At 45.7% G+C, this 26,978-nt stretch overlaps 1 protein-coding gene across 6 annotated transcripts in view; it reads left to right on the forward strand.

Moving 5' to 3' along the window:
* The window catches only part of NOL12 (nucleolar protein 12), an 82,665-nt gene that overhangs the window by 19,688 nt on the left and 35,999 nt on the right, over positions 1-26,978 (forward strand). For 4 of the 6 annotated variants that reach the window (XM_073592561.1, XM_073592563.1, XM_073592560.1 and 1 more), the window contains one exon: positions 22,992-23,097. In XM_073592561.1, the coding sequence (XP_073448662.1) occupies positions 22,992-23,097 (106 nt within the window). Of the gene's footprint in view, positions 1-14,223; positions 14,388-22,991; positions 23,098-26,978 lie in introns of all 6 variants that reach the window. The other 2 variants (XM_073592562.1, XM_073592559.1) reach the window with 1 other exon arrangement.

Consider the following 26,978-nt stretch of genomic DNA (forward strand, 5'->3'; position numbering starts at 1 on the left):
TAGCAGTCTTGTGACCTCTATCAGTGTCTGGCTAAAGCTTATAGCAGGAGTTTTCATTCTATGAGGCTGCAGGACTCCTGCCCCTTTGTCTGGACAGTGTTATTTGGCCCTGTGCCGATCACATGCACCCTCCAAGAAGAAAAACAAAACAACAAAACTCTCTAGCAATATACACCAAACTGAGCATGTGCAGAGTCAATCCCCCCCACCAAGGCTCTGTACTATCAGGAGATGGATTGGGGACTGCGGTAGAAGGGGAGGATCAGAGAAGACAGGATTAAACAGCCTTTTTACACAATACAGAGGTTTAACGCCTTAGCTTCCCCAGTGAATATAACAAGCATGCTTTCCCCTTTCGTCTTTCAGGACAGCCACCATGAGAGATAGTCTCCTCCTCTTCCTCTAGGAAACACTGCGCCAGCCCATAAATTCTTACTTCCCCCTGCCAGACCTCAGTATTAGTGTTTCCTCCGGTGGGGAGACACTGTGCAAGGAGCCAGGCCATTCAGTCAGGGTGACTGCGGCTGTTTATATTTTTTGGAGCCTGTAATGGGAGCAGGGGTTTCCTAGGGCATAGGGGGGACTTACCCCTAGTTCTGTTGCCACCACTTCCTAGCCGAGTGCGGCTTCAGGTTGGGGGGACTCCCTATCGCAGCTACAGGGCTGCAGCAGGCAGGCGCTCACCTTCCCTGTATTCCATACAGACCGCTCTCTTTTTTTTCTTGTTTTTGGAACTAGGCGGGCCGGACGACGGGCGACGTCATTTCCGGCGGAAGGGCGAGTGCTTGCCTTTGACCCACGACTTCCGGTTCCGGGTCGCGGCGCTGATAGGGAAGCCAGGCACAGGCCGGAGACGAGTCTGGGACGCGCACAGGCAGCGTGGGACTCGGTAGTAGCAACCACCTGCAAGTCATGTCGGAAGCAGATGCTCAGCCAACGGACACTACCTCCAGCCTTCCTAAGGTAAGAGTGCCCTGGGGAAGAGTACTCTTTATCTAGGATTGTCCCTCCATGTATAGTTCCTGTCATGGGGGGGCAGACACCCTGGGTGGTCAGGGGAGGGAGGCTCAGATCCCCACATATTAAGGAGGGTCTTGTGCACTCCCAGGGTTGTATCCTTGTTTTTTTTGGGAAAAAAAAAAAAAAAAGTGACAAAATGTTTTTTTCTTTTCATGTATTTCAGAAAGCTACAGAGAAGTCTAGGTCTGCACATAGCTCTAAGAAGAGGTGTGCCTCTTGCAGGGACACTTTAGGGGAAACATGGACAAAGGTCTTGTGTAGGGAGTGCATAGACTCCCTTGTTAAGGAGAGGGACTCTGAACAGGAGTCAGGACTTGCAGCCTCGGTTAAAGAGCTTTCGTCCACCTTCTCTTCATTTAAAGCCTTATTTGAAAGGTTTCAGCCTCCCTTTAGTCCAGTCCCCCAGGATACAACCTCGCCTCAGGCTCAGGGCTCTGCTCCTGCCCAACCTGCAACTTCAGTTAGGGCAGTGGAAGCTCCAGGGCCCTCCGGAGTGGAACAAAGACAACCAGACAGTTCCTCCTCCGATTCCCAGGATGGTTCAGAGGGAGAGGACCTGGACGGGGAGTCCAGGAAATCCTCCAGATATAAATTATCCCTGGAAGAGGTAGAGGACCTCTTAGGGGCTATTTATACAACCCTCGGTATTCAGGAAGACAGGAAACCCTTGACCCTTCATGACCAAATGTACAAGGGTTTAGGGGAACAAAGGAAGAAAGTTTTTCCAGTACATGAGGTACTGGTTGAAACTATTAAAAAGGAGTGGCAGGATCCCGAAAGGAAACCCTTTTTTTCTAGATCCTTAAAAAGGAGATTTCCATTCTCGGATGATCCTACATCTATCTGGAATAAAAGTCCCAAGTTAGATGCTGCCTTCTCCCAGGTTTCCAGACACACAGACCTGGCTTTTGAGGACATGGGGGCCCTGGTGGATGTCATGGATAAGAGAATAGACTCTCTTCTCAAAAAGACTTGGGATTCAACAATTGGTAATTTAAAACCTGAGTTGGCTGTCACAGTAGTGGCTCGCAATCTGGAGCACTGGCTCTCTAAGATTCAGGAGCATATTGAAGCTGGAACAGCAAAGGAAACCATTCTATCATCTTTCCCTACGATTCTGCGGGGTATCGCCTACATAGCTGATGCCTCGGCAGAATCAGTCCGTATGTCGGCCAGATCAGCGGCTCTGGCCAATTCGGCCAGGAGAGCCCTCTGGCTAAAAACTTGGCCGGGCGATAGCGCCTCTAAGGCCAAGTTGTGCGGCATACCGTTAACGGGAGACCTTCTCTTCGGCCCAGGGTTAGAGACCGTCTTGGACCGCACAGCAGACAGGAAGAAATCCTTCCCAGTTAAGCGGAAAACCCCTACACAGACAAAGAAGGGGTTTCGTCCGCAAAAGCGTAAAGAAATTCCAAAGCCGGAAGGGCAAAAGAAATTCTGGGGTCAGAAGAAGGGCAGGGGAGGGGCGATTTTTCGCCCTCCTGAACAGCCCCGTAAAAACCAATGACTCCCCAACCAGGGTGGGGGGAAGACTGGGGGCCTTCCTCCCACAGTGGGAAGCAATATCCCCCAATCGCTTTATCCTAGGGATTATAAGAAGGGGGTACCATATCGAATTCACAAATCCTCCTCCACGGAGATTTCTTGTCACGCACCTACCCAGGTGTACGGCAAAAGCCGAGGCTCTGTTGGAAGCATTAAGAGATCTGGTAGATCAAAATGTGGTTCTCAGAGTTCCAAAGACCGAGGAGGGAGAGGGTTTCTATTCACACATCTTCGTAGTGAAGAAACCCACAGGGAAATTCAGATTGATTCTGAATTTAAAGCCCCTGAACAGGTCAGTGACGTACAGGAGATTCCGTATGGAAACAATTTTCACAGTCAGAGCCCTGTTGCCCCGCAACTGCTTTATGGTATCTCTGGATCTAAGGGACGCGTATCTACACGTTCCTATTACAGAAGCCTCGCAGAGGTTTCTTCGGCTAGCGGTAAATGTAGGTGGAACAACGGTACATCTACAGTTTCAGGCGCTGCCTTTCGGGCTCTCCTCCTCGCCCCGCATTTTCACCAAGGTCTTGGCAGAGGTGATGGCCTTTCTTCGACTCCAGGGAATATCAGTGATAGCATACCTGGACGACCTGCTCCTGTTTGCACCGTGTCCACTGCAGTTAGTCAGAGATCTAGAACTAACAAAGAGAGTTCTTACAGGTCTAGGGTGGCTAATGAACTTGGAGAAATCCAGTTTGATTCCCTCTCAGCGCATCACGTACCTAGGCTATCTGTTGGACTCAACGCTACTGAGAGTGTTTCTTCCAGCAGAAGAAGTACAAAAACTGGACAGGGCAGTGGCTGTTCTCCAGTGCAGCAGTCAGGTCTCCATAAGAGTTCTGATGTCGGTCCTGGGACTATTAACCGCTACCCTCCCAGCAGTGCAATGGGCAGGTCTGCACTTTCGTCCCCTGCAGTCCTTTGTCTTAAGGGTGTGGGATCACAGTCAGAAAGATCTGGACACCTTGGTACAGGTTCCACCCCAAGTAAAGAGATCCCTCTGGTGGTGGAGGAGGGTCTCAAACTTGTCGCAGGGTCGTCTGTGGTTCATCCTAGTTTCTCAGGTGGTAACCACAGACGCAAGCGGCAAGGGTTGGGGGGCGCATCTGGGTTCCCTTTTAGCACAGGGCACCTGGGAGGGCGACGAACTAAGAAGGTCGTCCAATTGGAAGGAGCTGAGGGCAATCGGGCTAGCACTCAGGTTCTTCAAGGAGGAGCTACGGGGCCACCATGTTCAGGTGCGGTCGGACAACTCGTCCGCCGTGGCCTATGTAAACAAACAGGGCGGCACGAGAAGCGGAGTCCTGTCGGCCTTAGCATCAGACATTCTGAACTGGGCCGAGACTCACACTCTCTCACTCTCAGCAGTCTTCCTGAGAGGAGAAAAGAATGTGATAGCAGATTTTCTCAGCCGAACCAAACTGAGAGAGGGCGATTGGATCCTCAACCAGGAGGTTTTCAATCTCATTTCAGAGAAATGGGGTCCTCCAGAAGTAGATCTGTTTGCGTCAAGAAGCAACGCGAAAGCCCCTTGTTTTTTCTCCCTAAACAGAGGGGAGGGAGCGCGAGGGGTCGACGCATTGATCCAGAACTGGCATTTCAGAATCTGCTATGCCTTCCCGCCCCCAGCATTATTACCGGCAGTTCTCAGGAAGTTCCAGATGGAAAACACGTCCCTGATTCTAGTAGCACCACATTGGCCAAAGAGGGCTTGGTTCTCAGTACTCAAGCAACTAGCGGTCGAACCTCCCTTATTCCTGCCACCTTGAGAGGATCTCCTCTCACAGGGCCCAGTCCTCTGTCCACAGGTTCACCAATGGCAGTTAGCGGCCTGGCTACTGAGGAGGGTATGCTAAGAGCTAGGGGTTTTTCTGAGAAATTAATCTCCACCCTCCTCAACAGCAGGAAGAAGGAAACACGCCAGATTTATTAAAAGGTCTGGGTACGTTTCAATGAATGGTGTGCAGAAGGCTCCTTTGCGGTACACAGTCCCACAACGGTGTTGGAATTCCTTCAGTGCGGGGCAGATAGGGGTTTATCCATAAGTACCCTTAAAGGTCAGGTATCAGCACTCAGTGCTTATTTAGAAAAGCATCTGGCCACCAACCCTTGGGTGGTCAGATTCTTTAAGGCTCTGTCTAGACAAAGACCGGTCCAGGGCCCTCCCTTTCCCAAGTGGGACCTATCTTTAGTTTTACAGGGCCTGACGGGAACCCCCTTTGAACCTTTAGAGGAATGTCAACTAAAGGATCTTACGTTAAAAACAGTTTTTTTGGTAGCAGTGACAACTGCCAGGAGAGTCAGCGAGATTGAGGCCTTATCTGTTAGACCTCCTTTTTGCGTTATTTTTCCAGATCGGATCATCTTCAAGACTGATCCAGCATTTTTACCTAAGGTTGCTTCCGGTTTTCACAGAAGTCAGGAGGTAGTTCTACCCTCATTTTGTCCCAACCCCTCGGGGGAAAGGGAATTAAAATTTCATTCGTTGGACGTAAGGAGATGTATCCTTCAGTACCTAGAGCTGACCAAGAGGTTTAGAAAGTCAGACTCTTTATTTATTTTGTTTTCTGGGGCCAGAAAAGGATGCAAAGCTTCTCGACGCACTATTGCCAGATGGCTCAGAGTAGCCATTGGCCAGGCCTATACATTAGCAGGGAAAGAAATCCCAATGGGTATAAGGGCACACTCTACTAGAGCTATGGCAGCTTCTCAGGCAGAGAAGGCTGGAGCGACACCAGAGCAGATATGCAGGGCTGCAACATGGTCCAGTTATTCCACTTTCGTTAAGCACTACAGAGTGGACTAGTGTCGGCTAGTGAGCAAGCCTTTGGGCGAAAGGTGTTGCAAGCTGTAGTCCCACCCTAACTGGTAAGTGCTCGTTCATCCTCTCATGGTGGCTGTCCTGAAAGACGAAAGGGGAAAATTAAAGTTACGTACCGGTAACGTCTTTTCCAGTAGTCTTTCAGGACAGCCCTAGTTACCCACCCGAAATGTTGGGGTGTCTTATAAAAGACCAGAACGCAGCATGATAATGATATGGAATAGTATGTTATTAATGTGTTCTTGTGTCTCCCCAGCTGACCGGAGGTAATCTTGGAATATACTGAGGTCTGGCAGGGGGAAGTAAGAATTTATGGGCTGGCGCAGTGTCTCCTAGAGGAAGAGGAGGAGACTATCTCTCATGGTGGCTGTCCTGAAAGACTACTGGAAAAGACGTTACCGGTACGTAACTTTAATTTTACTGCATATACAGACTGGTTTTACTGTTGTGGGTTTTTTTTTTTTTTTTTTAACAAAACAGATGTGCTTTATTGTCACAGAAGGTAAAAATACAAAATACCAATTGACATAGTACATAACACTTCATGGAAGATATACATGCCTTTACATAGACCAGGTTAGTGTGTACAGATTGGAGAGTAGCTTACAAGAATACCAATACTATATATAAAAAGCCCCCACTTTTCCTTACACCTAGAAACCCTCCCACCCGACAAGCAAAATATTCTCAAAACACTGTATGCCATTAGGAGGATAACCACGGAGTCCATACTTTTGCGAATTTCCATGGACAGCCTTGGTTAATATATCTCATTTTATACATGGGAATGGCTGCCTCTATCTGTGCCTCCCAGGCTGCAATGGACGGAGAGGAAGAATCAATCCACTTCATGAGGATCTCCTTTTTGGCATAAAAAAAGAAGATAAGAAATTAATAATTTAAGATGATAGGGTCGTTGTTCGTCATCATGAACCCCCAACAGAGCTAGCTCTGGCGAGGCTGGGATGGATATTTGTAACCTGGAATTAATTTTTCCAAAAATCAGAGACCAAAATATCGCTATAATGGGGCACTCCCAGAACATATGAAAGAACGTTCCAATTTGAACCTTACATTTAGGGCATAGGGGGTCTTTATCAGGGAAGATACGATGGAGTCTGAGGGGTGTAATAAACCCTATGGATAAATTTAACCTGAATTAATTTGTCTTTAGATGCTATCACCAGTTTAGGGCCATATTCCAGACAATCCTCCCATCCCTCCCTGTCAAGAAATGGTATGTCTGCATCTCTCCCATAATTTCTCTACCTTGGGCAAATCCCTGCCCAGGAGTGCATTATAAAGGGTAGAGAGGGGTTTAGAAACATCTCCGGGGGATAGAAGTTCTTCAATGGGATCAGCTTGAAGCATGGGAGTTTGTGGAAATTGAGCCCTAGCCGTGTGTCTAAGCTGCAGATATCTAAACCTCATCCATTGGGGTAAATTAAACGTAGCTGTCATTGGTAGAGAGAGCAACTCCCCTCTTGTTGTAATGCCATATCTAGCCCAAACCCGCGGGTCCGGGATAGTACGGAAGTGCTTTAGCGCTGGGTTCCCCCACAAGGGATGGGCTGGTGATAATTGGCCCGGCTTAAGGTACCTTTGTCTAGCCGCCACCCAAACCTTCCACGTTGCCCTAGTAGGCCCTGGGACCTCAAGGTAAGCCCCCAGTCGACTGTAGGGAAAGTTACGGAGGTCAGTTAGTGAGCCCAAACAGTTCGCCGCAAGGCAGACTGCTGCATTAGTTCTGGAGCCCTGAAACCATCAGTGGACCGACACCAACATAGCCGCCCAAAAATAAATCTGGAAATTAGGGAGAGCCAAGCCCCTCAAATCAGCAGGTAACCACAGTGTGGAGCGCACCAACCTAGGGTTCCCCCTACCCCAAATAAAAGAACCCACTAACCGATCAATTTCCTTAAACAATGAAACAGGGATCCAAACTGCAATTTCTGAACAGATAGTTAAATTTAGGTAGTATCATCATCTTAAGGAGATTGATGCGCCCAAAAGATTTAGTGGCAAGTTCTCCCATGCAGAGCATTTTGTACGTAAGGTATTCAAGACAGGGGTTAGATTCTTTACAATAAAATCATTGGGGTTTCTCGTAATCACGATCCCGAGGTATTTGAACTCCTTCACCCATTGCAACGGGGAGGAGGGGGTCCAGAGGTAGCACCATCATCCAGAGGGAACAAAACTGATTTTGTCCAGTTGATTTCTATACCGGATAAACCCCCAAAGCTATCAAAAATTTGCAGGGCAGCTTGAAGAGAGGGGCCAGCGTCATTTAGGTATAAAAGCGCGTCGTCGACATAGAGGGAGAGGCGCTCTTCCATCATACCCACTTGCAGGCCCAGGACGTCTGGAGCACTCCGGATCGAAATTGCCAGGGGCTCCAGCGCCAGAGCGAACAGGCTGGGGAGAGTGGACATCCCTGCCTCGTACCGCGATACAAATTAAGAGTCCGAGACCCAGTTGTTAGTACGGTCGCGAGCTCTAGGGGTATGGTACAACAATCGAATACCATGAATAAACTTGGGACCAAATCCGAATCTATGCAAAACCTCCCATAAATAGTTCCATTCAACCGAATCGAAAGCCTTTTCGGCATCTAGAGAGGCAATAACTCTGGGCCCCGGGTTATCGTGCAAGATAGTTAGGTTAAGGAATAAGGCGTCTAATATTTATGTCGATTCCTTTGCCCGGCATAAAACCAGTTTGATCAATGCCAATTAGGTCTTCTATGACATGAGATAGACGGGTAGCCAAGACCTTAGCAAAGATCTTGGTGTCCACATTAATTAAGGAAATGGGCCTGTAGGATGCACAGTCAAGTGGATCCTTACCAGGTTTAGGAACCAACACAATTACCGCCTCGTTCATTGAATCAGGTAAGGCCTCCAATGTTGCGAATTTAGAAAGTAGCGAGGTTAACTTAGAAGCTAGTAGTTCAGAAAAATTAGAGTAAAATTCGGACGGTAAACCATCCGCCCCAGGATCAAGTTCCACCGAGGGAACCATATTGAAATCCCCCAGGAGAAAGACCAAAGCAGTGTCAAATTGCACCGCAATTTGCATGATCTTGTGAAGGATTCTGCCAGTGGCTGGTGGGGGGATATAAATTCCAACTAGTACCACATCCTTATCATAGATATTAGCATGCACAATAATAAATCTCCCCTCTTTGTCAGTTTTGACCTCCAGAAGCCTAAACGGCAGTGTCTTGTGAACCAAAGTGCTGACCCCACAAACATACGTGGAAAAGGTGGAATGATAATTTTGGCCAACCCAGGCTGTGTTTCCTGGAGGATACAGATCTGTGGATTATGTTTATGTAGGAAACTGAACACCAAAGAATGCTTCACGGCAGTGTTAAGACCCCGTACCTTCCACGAGATCAACTTAAACTCAGCCATTAGATGTAAAATATGGGGGAAAAGTATTTAGTAACCAGCCCGAGGGAGCAGCATCCAATTTCAGTATTAAACACAGCGTTATGCACATCTCCATGTCAAAAGATCCTTTTAGAAGTATAGACAAACTAAAGCACCTGTAAGAAAAGAAAACAAGTAACACAAATAACCCCAACAATCTCCCCCCCCCCCCCGCAGCCCCCACCCCAACCTAGCAATGCTTTGTTCATCAAACACCCAATGTCGGGGAGCGTGAACCAGTGGGTGCAGACTTAGTGGAGTTCAATCATCCACATAGAGTGATGAGAGGCTCCGCTGCCAATAGGAAGTAGGAGAAAATTTTTTCCCAACAACAGAAAGGTTATCAGGCTGTTCCAATACTTATCTGCATGAATTAAGGAAGAAAAACAAAAAAGGAAAAGAAAACCAAGGGGATATGGCCGCCGCTCATAACCATAAGACCATAACATCCAAAGAAAGTTAGTTCACCAGGGTGTGATCTCTCTCGATTATTAGAGGCACTTGTCTTCCCAGGACACCTCTAGGATCATCAACCTCACAATATCAGCTTGTCAAAAAGAGGCAAGCATGGCAGTCAGTATGCATGACAAATAATCACGGGGAAAATGAGATTTGAGCTTGCAGTACATTAAATTTAGCACTAGAGTCCGCCAGTTACCAGCCTTTAGGAATCAGGTATACCAGGGGAGATTCATTTTAGAAGGAGAGCATGCACTTTCATTGCTGCAGCAAGCAATCCACTGATCTTCAACCTTCCTTGCCCAGGTTCCCTGAGTAAACTGGAAACAGGGAAGTAATGCAGATCGCATGTGAATGCATAAAGTGGCAGTCTTAGTGGCAGATATCACCTGGCATTGCCAGGGGCACAAAACTTGAGATTCGGACAGTTAGTCAAAACAGAAGGCACAACAGGTGCAACATGGACTCACATGTTAGCAGGACACGGTCATCTTACAGCACATATAGGAGGGATGCGACAGACGACTGACAGTAGTTAGTGATTCCAGCCACGCGGAGGCATCCCTAGGGGATGTAGAAAATCTAGTAGTCTCCCCATCCTGAACCCGAAGACGTGCAGGAAAGAGAATGCTGTAGCGAATGCCCTTGAGGCGCATGGCTGCTTTTACCTGATCAAAAGAGCGTCTGAGCTTTTGAGTTTCAGCTGAATAATCAGGAAAGATAAGTAACTTGCCGTTCTGATGTTGCAATTCTCCCTTCACTCTGGCTGCCCTGAGCACCTCATCTCTGTCCCTGAAATTCAGAAACTTCAAAATAAAAGTGCGCAGCGGCGCTCCAGGAGGGCCTGGTTTGGGTGGGATCCGATGGGCCCTCTCTACCGCTTAAAATGTCGAGAACTGGGCCGCAGGGAGAAGGATATGGTGTAGCTCTTCAATAAATTCCGTTGGACGCTGACCCTCAGACCCTTCTGCCAGGCCAACAATGTGGAGATTGTTCCTCCTATTGCGGTTCTCCGCATCTTCGGATTCATATTCCAGGGCTCTTATTTTAGTATGGAGGGCATGGAGATCAGCTCCATGGCTCTCCAGTGTCCTCGGCGTTGTTCAGCAGTAGACAGTCTGGAACGTATTTTGTCCATATCCAGTCTTATCAATCCCACATCCAGTTGCACCGCATCCACCTTGGTGGTTAGGGTGGTGAGAGAAGCTTGGCAATTGCCTATAGCTGCCAGCACATCAGCCAAGCCTGGCTGTGTAGAGGAGGATTGTCCCGGCTGCTCAGTTTGGGATGCCATGCCGGTAAGGGCGCACTTCCTGGCCCCCACGCAGTCGACACAGGCCGCCTCTAGGTCCTCTGTCACAGGGGGAGATTTCAGCTTCTTACCCCTTCCTTTTGTAGCCCGGGCCGAGCGGCGGCACATGTAGAGGATTTGTTCCGGTATTCAGGCTCTTTTAGCCCTTATATATAGGGAAACAGCCTAGGATCTCAGCGGAGCTCTCAGAGAAACGTCCGCGCTCAGTGCCATCTTGGTCACGCCCCCTACTGTTGTGGGTTTAGTAACACTTTAATGAATGAACTGTGAATGGTCTAAGGTTATTAGTGGTGTACCTCCAAGGTTCAGTGTTGGGACCCTTACTTATTACATAGGTGAGGTTGAAAAAAGACACAAGTCCAACCTATGTTATGAATATATTTATAAATGATATAGGGGGCTGGGATAAAAAGTATAATTTCAGTTTTTGTAGACAACATCAAGCTATGCGGTGGAATAGCATCCTTACAGGATGTCTCCAATTTACAAGCCAACCTCAATGCACTGTTCAATGTTGATAAATGTAAAGGTATGCACTTGGAGGTTAAAAATATGCACACGTCATACATACTAGGAGGAGTACAACTGGGGGAATCAATGATGAAGCATCTGGGTGTTCTGATAAATCATAATGGGCCACTGCGTCGGACAACGAGACAGTACCAAGCGAATGATGGTCGTAGGACACTATATATTATTATAAGCCAGGAAGGTGTGACGTGTTAACATAGGTGTCTATGAATTCACTCGTATAAAAAAGGGGTTAGCCATTATTTGTATACATTGTTCTGTATAGAAGTCGAACCGATAAAACCATGTTTTAGTGAATTTACTGGTAGTCCCTTTAAGAGAGCTTGGTTGGAGCTTTAATTTGTCTTCAATGCAATGAAACTATTGTTGAACCGTGGGCAGTGAGGGCGATTTCCATAAAGCTGGTATGCAAGAGCGTGCTGCATTGACCAGATGAAAAAGTAACTGAATTTTTATAAGGTTTAACAGATCATTGTGATGGAGGAGGAAAAAACAGGGTCTAGGGTTGTCCCGATACCGAGCATTTGCCCAAAATGCTCCCGATGCTTCCCCCGATACCTAGAGGACAGCTGTGATCGGCGCGTGGGGGAGTTACAAGATTCTCCCCCAGCGGCTTTCAGCAGCTTTAGTGACATACAGCGGTGATTGCTCACCGCTGACTGTCACTGCATCCTCCTCCATGCCCCCTCCTTTCCTCTGTGCCTCTCCGCTGTCCCCTGCATTCCTCTCTCCTTATCTGTCCCCCTCCGTACTCCCCCTTCGTTCCTCTCTCCTTATCTGTCCCCCTCCGTTCTCCCCCTCCGTTCCTCTCTCCTTATCTGTCCCCTACATTCCTCTCTCCTTATCTGTCCCCTCTGTTCTCCCCCTCAGTTCCTCCGTCCTCCCCCTCCTTCCTTTGTGTATGGATAGAGTCAGCTGACTCTGTCCATTCACATAACTGAAACATTGTAATCTCCTGTGATTACGATGTGTCAGTTTATGAATGGAGAGGAGCCGCTGTCTTCTCTCCATTCATTTTCAGTGCAGCTGACGCTGCAGAGAAAGGGACTGGGGAATCTCTATCCTCTGTCTCTTTCTCTGTCTCAAGGGGGAGATATCAGAGGTCTGTTAAGACCCCTGATATCTCACCAAAGCCCCCCAAAAGGGCTGATTAAAAAAAAAAAAAAAAAAAAAAAAAACAATAAAGAATAAAAAAATATTATTGTAAAAAATAAAAATTGTAAAAAAAACACACACACATACAACGTTCACCCCCCCCCCCCCCCCCCCAAAAAAATAGCAAAAAAAAACTGTCACGTGACGTAATCGGTATCAGTGAGTACTTGAAAAAAAGTATCGGTACTTGTACTCGGTCCTAAAAAAGTGGTATCGGGACAACCCTAACAGGGTCCCAGGATACCATACGGTCAGTGTACTTTTGGGTTAGGGCATGTACCTGAGTCCAAAAACTGTAAGCGAGGACAGGACCAGAGTATGTGTAAGTCTTCCTAAGGTGTGCTGCATCGCCAACAGCTACCTGGGTCAAATGGATATATGGAATGTAATAGTTTTGGGGTGCAGTGCTCTCTAGAGACCAGCTTGTATCATGCCTCCTGATTTTTAATACTGATCGAGGAACAAAATAACAGGGTGAAAGGCAAATTTATTAAATACCACCGTCAGCTCGGTATATACAAGGGAAAATGGGGAAGCCCCAAATGATCCAAATTGGCTCAAAATTGACATGGTCCAGAAACATTTGGACAAAATAAAGGTGAAAAAATTGCCTGGACGAGATGGCTTACACCCAGGAGCTGAGCTCTGTATATATCAAAGCCATTGTTTCCCTGCTTATCTTCTAGGACAGTTTACTTGAGTGATAATTGGCTCCGCCCTCTACAGGAAACACATCTGAGTTTAAAAGGCACCTCCCTTGTAGTTTTGTATTTCCAGACCCTCCAGGAGTATACAGCGTAATGTTTGTTCCCCTTAGTTTAACCGCTTCCGGACTGCCCTGCTCCCACTGTGATTGGACACAGCGGGAGCCAGTCAGCGGTTCCAGCAGCTGCGATGGCCGTCGTGACCCGCCAATCGTTCCCAGGAGAGACGACTCATCGGTGTGCCGATGTAAACCAAGCACACTGCTGATCTGTCAGGAAAGAAAAGTGAGAGATCGTGTTTTAGCTTGGCTGAATCGAGATCTTTTTCTCTAGTGAATCCACTCCCCCACAGTTAGAAAGCACCTCCCAGGGAACACATTTAACCCCTTGATTGCCCTAGTGTTAACCCCTTCCCTGCCAATGCCATTTATACAGTGATCAGTGCATTTTTATAGCACTGATTGCTGTATTGGTGTCACTGGTCACCAAAAAGTGTCATTTGGGGTCAGATTTGTCCACCGCAATGTCGCAGTCCCGCAAAAAATTGCAGATCGCTGCTATTACTTACTAGTAAAAAAAAAAAAAAAAAAAAAAAAAGTCCCTAAATCTATCCCATAGTTTGTAGATGCTATAACTTTTGCACAAACCAATTAATATACGCTTATTGGGATTTTTTTTTTACCAGAAATATGTAGCAGAATACATGTTGACCTAAATTAATGAAGAAATTTCGTTTTTTACTTTTTTTTTTTTTTTTTTGATATGTAGAATAGCAAAAAGTAAAAAATATTTTGTCTTTTTTGATTATAGCGCAAAAATTAACCGCAGAGGTGATCAAATGCCACCAAAAGAAAGCTCTATTTGTGGGGGGAAAAAAGGACATCAATTTTATTTGGGTACAGCGTCGCACGACCGTGCAATTTCCCGTTAAATCGATGCAGTGCCGTACCGCAAAAAATGGCCTGTCAGGAAGTGGGTAAAACCTTCTGGGGCTGAAGTGGTTAATGACTGTGGTTGTTGAACCCCCTTCTGGCACTCAGACCAGGTGTCACCAGAAGGTGTCACTTCTGGTGACTTGGCAAGATGGTACCAGAACAGGAAGTGACTTGACACACTTCCAGCCACAGGACCTCATTTTCTATGTGAGGCCATGAACAGAGTGCATTTGTACCAGGCGTCTGCTGCTACAGGGCCAGGCAGATTAGGATTGTGGCTCTCTCTCTGTCCACTTTTTAGGTCCCAGCTGTGGTTCAGTTCCGTAGGCAGCAGCTAATTTGGGTGGCCTGGTGGAAGTGGGGCACTAAACTTATGGAGGCCAACAAGACCCCTGGAGGGGATGAAGCTCCCACACAAGCCAAATCGCTTGCTGCAGCATCCACCTCAAATCCTGCAATCCCAAGGTATGTGGCTTTCCACTTCCTGTTTGGTTGAAGGGGGTATGTCACCAATTTTTTAATTTAACTCCCTGGGATTTCTTCTCCTCCTCCTCCTCTTTCCTCCTCTTTCCTCCTCTTTCCTCCTCTTTCCTCCTCTTTCCTCCTCTTTCCTCCTCTTTTTCCTCTTTTTCCTCTTTTTCCTCTTTTTCCTCTTTTTCCTCTTTTTCCTCTTTTTCCTCTTTTTCCTCTTTCTTCTTTTTCCTCTTTCCTCTTTCCTCTTTCCTCTTTCCTTTTTCCTCTTTCCTCTTTCCTCTTCTTCCTCCGTCCTCCTTTGTCCTCAAGGCGCACCAACAGGTCATGTTTTCAGGCTTTCCATTATTTTGCACAGATGATTTTTGCAGTTCTTAGTGATTACCACAGCCATTTCATCTGAGGGAAATCCTGAAAACATGACCTGTTGGTGCACCGTATCCAGGCTTACCTGTAGGTATAAATCAACAAAAACACCTTTACTATCACTTTAAGTTGCATGACACCTATAGCAAACTTTTGTGAGATAGTTGTATCATGCTTATAGCAGGCTCTGAGTTTGTGGCAGACTTGAACGATTTCATGTCATGAAGAAGATAATTTCTTTCCTTCAGGTCCAGGCTGACAAGTTTTGGCCCCTCCACCTCTAAGGCATTTATGGTAGATTTTCACTAAACCCCTCCCACTCCCCCTAGAATTACAAGTTCACAGGCAGTCTCTGATCTGGAGGCAGAGCATATTTTGGCCTCTGCGGGGGATGCCTCCTCGGTCACAAAAGAGGCCGATAGCCCTTCTAGATACCTCTTTCCAGTGAAGGAAGTCAACGAACTACAAAAAGCCATTTACCTCCAAAACAGATTGAGGAAACCAATCCTTACTGTGCAGGGCAAGGCGTATAGGGGGTTGAATGGACGTAAGCTGAGAACCTTCCCTATCCGTCAGTCTTTACACAATTTTTTTTTTTTTTTTTTTATCCAGGGGTCACAAGAGACGTTTTCCCTTCGAATTTTTTAAATGTCCTAAATTAGATGCTGCACTCTCTCAGGTCTCTAAAAATTCAGACCTCTCATTTGAAGATACAGGAGTAATCAAGGATCATATGGACAGAAAAACTGAATATCTGTTGCATAAGGTCTGGGATTTCCCAGCTTTTTTTTTTTGGGGCCTGCGTTGGCCTCCACATTTGTTGCTAGAAACCTGGATGTGTGGGTGCACAAACTAGACCAGTTGCTGTCATCTGACACTCCAGTGGAGCAGATAAGGGAATCTCTCCTTTTTTAGTAGCCAAATCTGTGGCTTTTCTAGCAGATGCAGCGAGCAGGTTTAATAAAAGTAGTGGCTAGGATCTCGGCCCTGGTTAATTCAGCCAGGCATGCGATCTGGCTGAAGTCCTTGAAAGGGGCCGTCACACCTAAAAGTAAGTTGTACGCCATCCCTTTTTGAAGGAAAGCTTTTATGTGGATCAACTTTAGAGACGGTTCTATCTTGTTCCTCAGAAAAGGGTAAAACATTTTCCTGCTCAGAGGAGCAGGTTTCGCAACAAGAAGCCATTTCTTAATCCCCAGGTCAAGTAAGATTTTAAAGCAAGTGAATGACAAAGTATAAAGAAATGGGCTTTCAACAAGGATAAGGCCAAGAGAGGAGTACTCTTTGCTTCTACAACTTCTGCCAAAAACACAACATGATGGCAGGTCAGGTGGTAGGGGGAAGACTATGCCAGTTTGTGGGAGCAATGGGAAGGCCCTTTGACAAAGTCGTGATGATGAAATGCGCCAGGACGTGCTCTCACGGCGACCGGAAATTACGTCACAACGCTGTGTGTTCCAAGACCCAGGGAATCTAACCGAAAGAAGGAAGTGCTGGATGTCGAGATCATTACGATCTCTACCGGAGTACACTCTGTCCCCTCAACCCCTGGAAAAGCGGATAGTGTAAGCTCACTTATAAGCCGACCTTGAGCTACACAACCACTGTTGGACTGTCACCACGCCATTGAATATTGGATTATATTCACGGAGTTTTCGAATAAATGGTAAAACGGAATTAGACTATGTGGAGTCTCTTTTCCATGCACGTGGATTCCGGAGATGTTTATAAAGATACCTTATGAGGACATCCAGAGTGAACAGACTATAGGATGCTGATTGAGGCCTGATAACCTCCGGGTTCTGGTGGGTTTGCACCCCTTGCGGGTATGTGGAGCACAAGGTGGAAAAGCGTTTGGTGAATGGTGCATTCATCAACTTTTTGCTGTATATACCATCTACGTCCACTAGAGACTCTTCACTTATCTACATTTAGTTTTTGTCCGTTTTTTAAAACTTTTTTTACGTACATGGTAGTGACCATATACCAGTCAGTCAGTTTTATTTCATGTTAACTGATGGGAGTGCCGCTTTGATGTTTTATTTGTTACTCTTAGAGTTATCAATTTTTTATATCTTCCGCTAGTGACGAAACGACGTAGGGAGGAGGAGCTACGCCCTGACGTCACCGCTGAGTCCCGGAAGCATACGGGCTTTGTGTAAGCCGGCCGGCTCGTCATTTTCTATTATGCGCATTTTTATTCTTCTTGATGTAAGTTACTATTTGGCTTTTTATCCGAATAAATGTAATAAGGATTTACACTATGTGGAGTTTTCTTGTTTTTTTGGTGTAATACTGGCACATATTGATCCTGTCTGCTGACCACCTCTGCTGACACTCTGAAGACCAGGGCTTGCCAGTGACATCCCGGGCTGGGGTTGCAGTCATTCGCCTTGTGCGGTCCCCTGTATTAAGGGACCAACACTTTCTGGTAAGCGGCAGTATTTCTCAGTGGTGGTGGAGACTCTCATATTGCACTTGTCACTTTGGTGTGGACCTTTACCATTCATCGCTGTGGACTTATCTTCACTATTGGATCTTCTGATGTTTACTCATACAGACTTTGTTCATTTATGGATTGATTTTCACTCATTTTTGTCATTTTGATTTTTTTATGCCACAAATTTTTATTTCATTTGTATTTCCACTTGCACATCTGGTGCGCAACCACGATATGTGTTGTTAGATACACCCCATTTCAGTTTTTGGACATTTACATGTATTACTATCAATTTATGATATGGGTTGTTTGATATTCACGTTCAATTTTTTGTGTTTTATTTTGCAATACTCAGTGATTAGCGCAACTTTTTGCTTTATTTATGCATTTTTTACATCTATTTTCTATAATGGGAAGGAGTTGCAAAAAACTGCTTTGTTCAACAAATTGTACAAGGGGGTTACAAACAAGAATTCAACCTCCACCATCCAACCCCCTCCCGGAATTTTTATTTTTTTTCTCACGGCTGCCAAGAGACCAGGAGAAAGAGGGCCTTGATGGAATTTCCCATTTGGAGGCAGAGCAAGTTATTGTTCCAGAGGATTCAAAGTCTCAAGGCTTTTATTCTCACGTATTCCTGGTTCAGAAACCTTCAGAAAAGTTTTGCATGATTATAAACATAAAGCTGCTGAACAGGTCTCTGGTGTTCAGGAAATTCCAAATAGAAAAAATCTACATGGGGAGAAATCTTCTGCTGCGGACTGCAGGAAACATCAAATCTGGTTCCTTCCCAGTCTTTGATATTTCTGGATTACCAGATAATCATGATGCAACAAAATATTTTTTTGACAGAGCAAAAAGTGAAGAAAATTAGCTTCAAGTTTTCCCAGGCCTCGGTATGTCAGATTATGCATTTATTGGCTCTGACGGCAGCAAATCCCCAGTGTGCCTTGGGCGCAGCTTCACTCCTGGTCCCTTTAGGTGTTCCCACTCAAATCCTGGGACCACAAGGGAAGTTCCTTGAATCTGATCATTTTAATCCCAGTGGAGATTCACTGGATCTGTCCTGCTGGGAACATCCCCTGCATTTAAAGATGGGGAGACCATGGGCCCAGGTCTCACCAGTAGAAAACCACTCCCGACACCAGTCTCTGGGGTTGGGATGCCAACTCAGGATTGGCATGCTCAGGGGACCTGGCGACAGGAGAAATCGACTCCGTCCATCAAATTTCAGAGAGCTCCTAGCAGTAGGAAGAGTGCTAAAAGCCTTATAACCAAAAGTCAGAGAGAGGGAGATTCTGGTCTTCAGACATCGTCAGTGGTGGCATGTCTCAACAAGCAGTGTGACACCTTCTCAGATGGCCTCTTATTTCTGGCATGTCTAATATTGTGTTGGGCGAAAAAGACCATTACCTCAGTCGCCGCTGTCAGTGGCTCCTCCCTGGATACTCCACAAATGAAAGGATCTTCTGGTTCAGGGACCAGTTTGACACCCACAACCCCAGATTTTTCATTTGACAGCTTGGAAGCCGAACGGCACATCCTGAAAGTGATTGTAAACTTTTTTTTTTTTTTTTTAAGAAAAAAAAAAGTCTATACCTACCTACTCTGTGGATTTGCACTGAGACGCCACGGACCTCCTCTTTTCGGGTCCACAGCTGGTGCTCCTTGCCCCTCCTCTCTGTCCAGTGCCCCATGGGAAGCCGGAATGCTGACACCTAAACATTTTTTTTACCTTAATGCAAGGAATTCACTAAGGTAAAAGAGATTAAAACTCTTCTTACAAGTCGTAAGTCACTAGAAAGATTTATGGGAACATTTGGAAAACATTTAAGACCTGGCAGCGAAGGAAGGGAGATGAACCCTTGCCGTGAACGGTGGCTCCCGCGTGCATGCACGCCGGAGTGGTGTCATCACTGCTCCCGCCAGTCACAGAGCCGGAGTCCGCAAACCCAGAAGCAAGACGGGTGAAGATAGAAACGGCCACCAGCGATGGCATCGCTGAAATGCTTCGTTTTCAGTTAAGTTTCACATAATGTGCTAGTATGCGAAGCGTACCAGCATTTTATGCCTTTACCTTGCAGATAAGAGAAAAAGAAAACCATCCAGCGGTTTACAACCGCTTTAAGAGGTTTATCGTGACCAGGATCAGATGTATGCTTAGGTCAATCGGAAGGGTTCCTCCTTGGGACACCTCTAATTCCCAATGCCCTTACCAAAGATCCCTTTGAACCCCTGAGTGAGGCCAATATAAAATGGGTTACACTTAAAAAAAAATTTTATTGACTATGACAGCATCATTGGCTGTTGAATCATACTTGCCTAGATGGATGCAGCATCGGTCCCCCACTGGCTCTAACACTGAGAACCGGAGCGATCAAACACCACCGATCGCTCGGTTCTCAGAGAGCTAGTGACTGCAAGTCACCGCTCTCTACTTTGCCCAACACACACACACACTCTTAGAGGCTGAGCCGGGTGCTGGTCCAGGCGTGTAGGCAGATCCTGACCATATGGTCGTGATCCTTCATGTAAAGTTATGCACTTGGGAGCTTAAAACATGCATGCATCATGGCAAGCTGCAGTTTGAAAAACTAGCAACATACTTTCTTGTTTTAAAAAAGGTATAGACTCCAGAGAGATCATTTTTGCCCCTGTGAAAATCTTTAGTAAGACCTCATCTGGAATATGCAGTTCAGTTTTGGGCACCAGTTCACAAAGAGTATCTGCAATCTGGAGAAATTGCAGAGAAGGGCAACCAAACTGATACATGGCATGGAGGAGCTCGGCTATGAGGAGAGAGCTAAACTGAATTTTTTTCTTAAGAGTTGATTTAAAGCTGAATTTCAGGTATTCAGCTCCTTTGTAAAAAGTGAAGCACACTAGGAGTTAAGTACAAGGAGCTGCATTACATCTCCTGGGTTCATCTCTATTATTTACATCTGACAGTTTTATTGCACTCCTGGAAAAGGCTAGCATTGTATTTCCTGATGCTTCAGGTCTAAGCATCTTCAGCAAAAAGTTCAAATTTGGTTTCATCTGACCAGAGCACCTTCTTTCACATGTTTGCTGTGTCCCACACATGGCTTCTCGCAAACTGCAAATGGAGACTTCTCATGGATTTCTTTCAACAAAGGCTTTCTTCTTGCCACTCTTTCATGAATGCCAGATTTGTGGAGTGCACGACTAAGTTTTCCTGTGGACAGATTCTCCCACCTGAGCCGTGGATCTCTGCAGCTCCTCCAGAGTTACTATGGGCCTCTTTGCTGCTTCTCTGATGAATGCTGTCTTTGCCCGGGCTTGTCTTGGTAGGTTTGCAGTTGTGCCAAACTATTTCCGTTTTCGGATGATGGATTGAACAGTGCTCTGTGAGATATTCAAAGCTTGGGATATTTTTTTTTTTATAACCTAACCCTGCTTTAAACTTTTCCACAACTTTATCACTGATCTGCCTGGCATGTTCCTTGGCCTTCATGATGCTGTTTGTTCACGAAGGTTCTCTATGATGTTCCTCCTTGGACTTAACTCCTAGTGTGCCTGCACTATACAAAGTGGCTGAACTCTTGGAATTCAGCCTCAGACCGTTTTCACACTTGGGCAGTTTTCAGGCGTTTAAAGCTAAAAATAGCACCTGTAAAGCGCCTGAAAACTGCCTCTCATGCCTCCCCTATGTGAAAGCCCGAGTGCTTTCATAGTGGGGCGGTGCACTTGCGGGACTTGAAAATTCCTGCAAGCAACATCTTTAGGGAAGAGTAGGCACTGCCCCTGCCCATTGAAACAATTGGGCAGCGCTTTGGAAGCGCCGCAGCCCTTTCTTCGGCCACTAGCAGGGGTTAAAAGTGCCCTGCTAGCGGCTGAAAAGCGCCGCTAAAACGACAGTGAAGGTAAACGACGACCGCTAACGGACTGGGGCGTCGGGGCTGTCGGTCGTGTTTTTAGCGATGCTTTACCGCCGGTTTTTGCGGGGGGTTTCGGCCGCTAGCAGAAAAAGGGTTAAAACTTTGCTGGCTGTTCTGCAGCAGTGCCCATTCAGTTCAATGGGTAGGAGCGGTGAAGGAGCAGTGTATACACCGCTCCAAAGATGCTGCTGCAAGCGCACCGCTCCAGTGTGAAAGCCTTCTGGCTTTTACACTGTAGAGACAGGACTGGCTCTTTACAGGTGCTATGCAGGCACTATTTTTAGTGCTGTAGTGCCAGTAAAGTGCCTCAGTGTGAAAGGGCTCTTAAGGATATGATCAATATATATAATTACATAAGTGGTCCATATAGTGAACTTGCTGTAGAGCTATTCACATTTAGGTCATTGGTGGACAAGGGGGCACTCTTTACATCTGGAGGAAAAGAGATTTAACCTTCATATATGGAAAAGTTTCTTCACAGTAAGCGCTGTGAAAATGCGGAATGGACTCCCTCAAGAACTGGTTCTGGCCAGTGTTTTAAAAAAAAGAGTTGGATGCATTCCTAAACACCCAAAATATACCTGGATATTGCTATTTTAGAGGTAATATTGACAGGGGTTATTGATCCAGGGAATATCTAATCCCCCCCTGATGAAGGCGTGATCCCTGTGTTGAACACGCATAGGGGAGGGGAGGGGCTAGGATGGAGCGAGAGGCAGCGAATCTGCCGTTTGAGACGCACACCTCACTGTCGCAGCTACTGTATGCTTTACATAGAGCGGTGCCCTGACGCACCTAACAATTCAATAGAGCCTGGAATCCTGTGATCTGCATAGAACCCTGGGGTGGTTCAAAAGTGTGATTTGACTTTGTTTAGCGACTTAGTCACACGCTCTGAGGTGAACATATTACCTTGGGGGTCACCGGATTGCACTATCGCATGGCCTGCAGCACTGAAGAATCTTGAGCATGCTTAATCACATCACCATTGGATACCACGCATAAGCACCTTCATTGTATGTTTGCAGGACTTCACAGTTTACTATATGATCCAATTTATAAAGAACTGTTTTCACATGAACTGTGTGGCACTTAGCACTTTTGTTGAAATTTGATTTAATTTTCACTTGGAATTATTTGCATTTATATTTATGCACTTGTTTGGTATTGTCATCAGATATACTGATTATCGCATATGCACTTTGATGCGTTTATATATTTATATATTATATATATGACATTTATATACACAGATCATTCATTACTTTTTTGCCTGTTGGTTGCATATCATTTATACACTTATGGTTATATGTGTTATTATAAGTGTAGCGGTTGTGGCATACTAAGCAGCATATTTAGCACACCCTAGCGCAGCGGTTTTTTTTCTCCATTTAGAGGTAATATTGACAGGGGTTATTTATCCAGGGAATATCTGGTTGGCTCATGGGGGATGACAAGGGATATTACCCCCCACACTGAAGTTTTTGCCTTCCTCTGAATCGGCTGTGGATATAGAATAGTGTTTATGGAGGTTTTCTATTTGTGAGGTGTGATTTTTATATATATATATCTATAGATATATCTATAGATATATATATAGATATAGATATAGATATAGATATATATATATATATATATATATATATATATATATATATATATATATATATAGATATATATATATATATAGATATATATATATATAGCTATATATATATATATATATATATATATATATATATCTATATATATATATATCTATATATATATATATATATATATATCTAGATATATATATCTAGATATATAATATTGGTTTTGGGTTAGGGTAATTTATCAGATCCAGTATGGAATGCCTAGGTGTCTTATGTAGCTTTCCCTGTCTTGTTATAGAGAATATTTGACTGGTTTCCATAAAAGGAAATTACAAAGAAGAAAGGCTGCTGTGGAAGAAATCAAACAAAAAATAAAGGAGGAGCAAAAGAGGATGAAGGAAGAGGTAAGATGTGTGTTCATACCAGCATTCCATGGCTTTATTTTGTGTGATAATAATTAATTTAAAACTTTTTTTATATAGCATTTTCTTTATCGTACATCATGGGACACAGAGCCTAAGTAATAACTTTGTTATTATGGGCCACCTTCAGGTGATGGACACTGGTATACCCAATACAGGAAGTTCACTCCCCTATATAACCCCTCCTCCTTCCAGGAGCACCTCAGTTTTTTCGCCAGTGTCTAAGGTTGGTCACGAGTGAAGATGTGCTCTAAGGAGCTCCAGGAGAGATCTATGCTGGATTTAAATAACCTCCACAGACCGGATCCATCCAAGCCACTAAGGCCACAGGATGGTACCCGGGCCTCGCATAGAAGAACAAGGTTTTGCCTGTAAGCCTCTCTTTTGAGGCCTGGACCCCAGGACTCTCTTTGTTAATGCTACATTACCTAAAGTTGATCCTGAGGGGTGCTAAACAGGTCCAAAGGAGTGGAACCCCTATAATAGGGACCCGGTCTTTAAAGGTTTACTAACGCAGCCCGCCATGATGGGTGAAGTTTGGATCTGTCTGTTTTCAGCAGTATCCTGCAACGAGGAAAAGGTAAGGGAAGAAGCCTAGGAACTGTAAAAAGTCCACCTGTGCCTTTTTTCTTCCATATGAATAACATTGTAATGCTTTAAAATCTCCAGTAGAGGTAGTAAAAATACACATACCTTGGTACATTGCTTCTCAACAGCTCTGTGTCCAGCTTTAAACAGCGTGTGTGTGTCCCAGCAGCAGAAGGGGGTTCTTAATTGAACAAAGATGTTTCTCTCCCCCCTGGGGGGGGGAAGGAGGCTGGGGTAAGCAGATTGTTATATAATACTCCTGTTAAAACACTAAAGTGTTACCATAGCCTCATACTGCGGAGAAAAACATTCCCCCTTCCCAGAAGGGTGGGGTGGCGGCTTCCTATTAGTAAAAATGACTCACATTTTAGCATGTCAGACTGCCTTTTAGAAAAGCCTTGTTGCGCCCAGCCTTGTACATTGTCACTGTTACAAACTTCTTTTGAGTCTGGCAAGCGCCAGACTACGATCGCAGCTTCCTCTCCTTCGGGTCTGCTTGGCAGACCTGAATGCTGTGTCCTCCACATGTGGACTAAAAGTTTATTTTTTTTTTAACAAGGAGGAGGGTGGGTACTGGAAGGGGCGTGGCTTAATGCAGGCGGCGCCGTGTGCGGGACGTAGCGTCCACGTGGAGCATAGCTGAGGATGCCAATCAGGCTCACACCTGAAGTTTTGTTATAAAACAGATGCCAGAAGATCTCTCACAGCAACTGAAGAGAAGAAGTCTGTCACACAGGAGCGCTGGGGCACGTAAGGGGTGTATACAGGCATTTCCAGTACAGGAAATATATTGTTACACAGCATCAAGCTGATCTTTATGGTGGCATTGTTTTGCTAGACTGTGCTCAGCAAGTAGTACATTTTACTAGCGTGCCTCTGCTTTTGTGCTTAGCACTATGGCTTCCAGAGTTGCCACAAAGGTACCAAAAGTTCTACCCCCAGGCGCTGGGAACTCTAGTCATGCCTCCACACTGTCATCCTCTCCAGAGATACCAGATATGGCAAGCCAGGGTGAGTCATTGGAACCAATTGGTGGTGCAACTGCTTCTCACACTTCAACCCCTGTATACGTGACTGAAGATGCATTTTCCTCTGCCCTGCAGGGCCTAGAAGGAAGGTTAGTGGCTTTAATCGCATCCTCCATCCACATGGATAGGAAGCGTGCTAGACCCCCCTCCCCCACCTCAAACCCTTTACCAAGGGAGCAGTGGGTACAGGATGAGGTATTACCCTCAGGCAATCACGTGGAAAAACAAGCCGATTATTCCTATTCAGAGGAAACAGTTGATGAACATTTTTTAACCTCGCAATCTGAGAGATTGATGGTACAAACTTACAGAGATGGTTCGTTCAACTTTCATGCTACCCCTAAGAGTCAGCTGAAAGTTCGGTTTCTTCCATGGGTTCTTTAAAAGCTTTACAGCCTTTTCATGCGTTTCCAGGCCGTGCATTACTAGAAAAGCTTATTTATGCTGAATGGGATCACCGGGATAAGCATTTTCTCCCTCCAGTTCTCTATCCCATGGAGGAGAAAATCACCAAAAGATGGAATGTACCAGCAGTTGATGCTGCGATTTCCAGTGTGAATAACAGTTTAACTTGTCCAGTTGACAGTGTACAAATGTTTAAAGATCCAACAGATAAAAAGTTGGAATTCCGGTTAAAATCCTCCTTTTCCTTGTCAGGGGCCGTTACTCAGCCTGCAGTCGCTGCAATAGGCATCTGTCAGTCCCTAAAGGACCAGTACAGAGAAGCCCTTAAGGAGGTCCCTGCACAACAGGCCCGTGAGTTAGCCGAACTACCAAAGGCATTATGTTTTGCCATAGACGCTATGAAAGACTCTATTCATCAGGCCTTGCTCTTGTGCTAGTACACATGCGTAGGACCCTTTGGTTAAAAAATTGGTCAGCTGCAAAAGGCTTCTGACTAGTTTCCCTTTTCATGGGCAGCGACTATTTGGGGATGATTTGGATAAATATATCCAAACGTGGGAAGAGTACACTCTTGCCAGTCAAAGTATAAACGTCCTTCATTTAAACTGACTTTTTCTCCTGCTCCAGGGGCATCCTCTTCTAGGCAGTGGCGACGGCCTCCATCATCAGACTCTAGAGGAAAACCTCAGGGTCAGGCCCAGGCACAAAAGAACACCTGGGACCGGAAATCTGCAAAGCAGAATATTAAAGCCTCATCATGAAGAGGCGCCCCCCCTCACCAGAGTGGGGAGAAGACTTCTGCAATGCTCAGAAGTCTGGCAAGAGTTAATTCAGGACAGATGGGTCATCTCCATGGTGTCTCTAGGATACAAACTTGAATTTCGGGAGTTTCCACTGCCTTGTTTTCTGAGATCAAACTTTCCCAAAGATCCAGGGAAAAGGCAATCTCAGTTTCAAACATTAGACCAATTATTGGCTAAAAAAGCTAGAGTTTTTTGGCCTGATCATAGACACATCCCAGAAAAAGGTGTTCTTGCCTCCGACAAAAATCGACTCCATACGAGAGCTGGTGCTGATGGTCAGGTCGAAAGGATATTCCTCCATTCGCCTTTGCATGAGGCTGTTCAGAAAGATGGTGTCTTCGTTTTGAAGCAGTTCCCTATGCCCAGTTCCATTCGAGACTGTTGCAAAACAGTATCCTGTCTGCTTGGAACAAAACTATCCAAGCTTTGGACTTGCCAATGGGGCTGTCCCCAAGGGTGTCCCAAAGCCTCAGTTGGTAGTTGCTGACCCAGAATCTGCTGAAAGGAAAATCCATCAGATCAGTTATCTGGAAAGTGGTATCGACAGATGCCAGCCTTTCAGGCTGGGGAGCAGTACTAGAGAAGACAACTGTCCAGGGACAGTGGTCAAGTACCGAAAGAGCCTTGCCCATCAACATCCTAGAGATTCAGGCAGTGCGGCTGGCTCTGAAGGCCTGGACTTCCAGGTTAAGGGATTGTCCTGTCAGGATCCAATCCGACAATGCCACAGCTGTGATCTATATCAATCACCAAGGGTCACCAAGAGTCTCTCAGTGCAGAGAGAGGTGAACCATATTCTAACTTAGGCACGGAACATTCCTTTCTGCTCATCAGCAGTCTTCATTCCGGGAGTAGAGAATTGGCAGGCGGACTATTTAAGTCACCAGCAGTTATTCCCGGGGGAATGGTCTCTTCACCCTGACATTTTTCGGGCTGTTTGCCAAAGATGGGGGACGCGTCCAGATTCAACATGAAGTTAGTCAATTTTTTTGTCCATGACAAGGGATTCACTCGCATGTGGAACAGATGCGTTGGTGAC

The sequence above is a fragment of the Aquarana catesbeiana genome, linkage group LG07 (assembly GCF_042186555.1).
Source record: "Aquarana catesbeiana isolate 2022-GZ linkage group LG07, ASM4218655v1, whole genome shotgun sequence".
Lineage (NCBI taxonomy): Eukaryota > Metazoa > Chordata > Amphibia > Anura > Ranidae > Aquarana > Aquarana catesbeiana.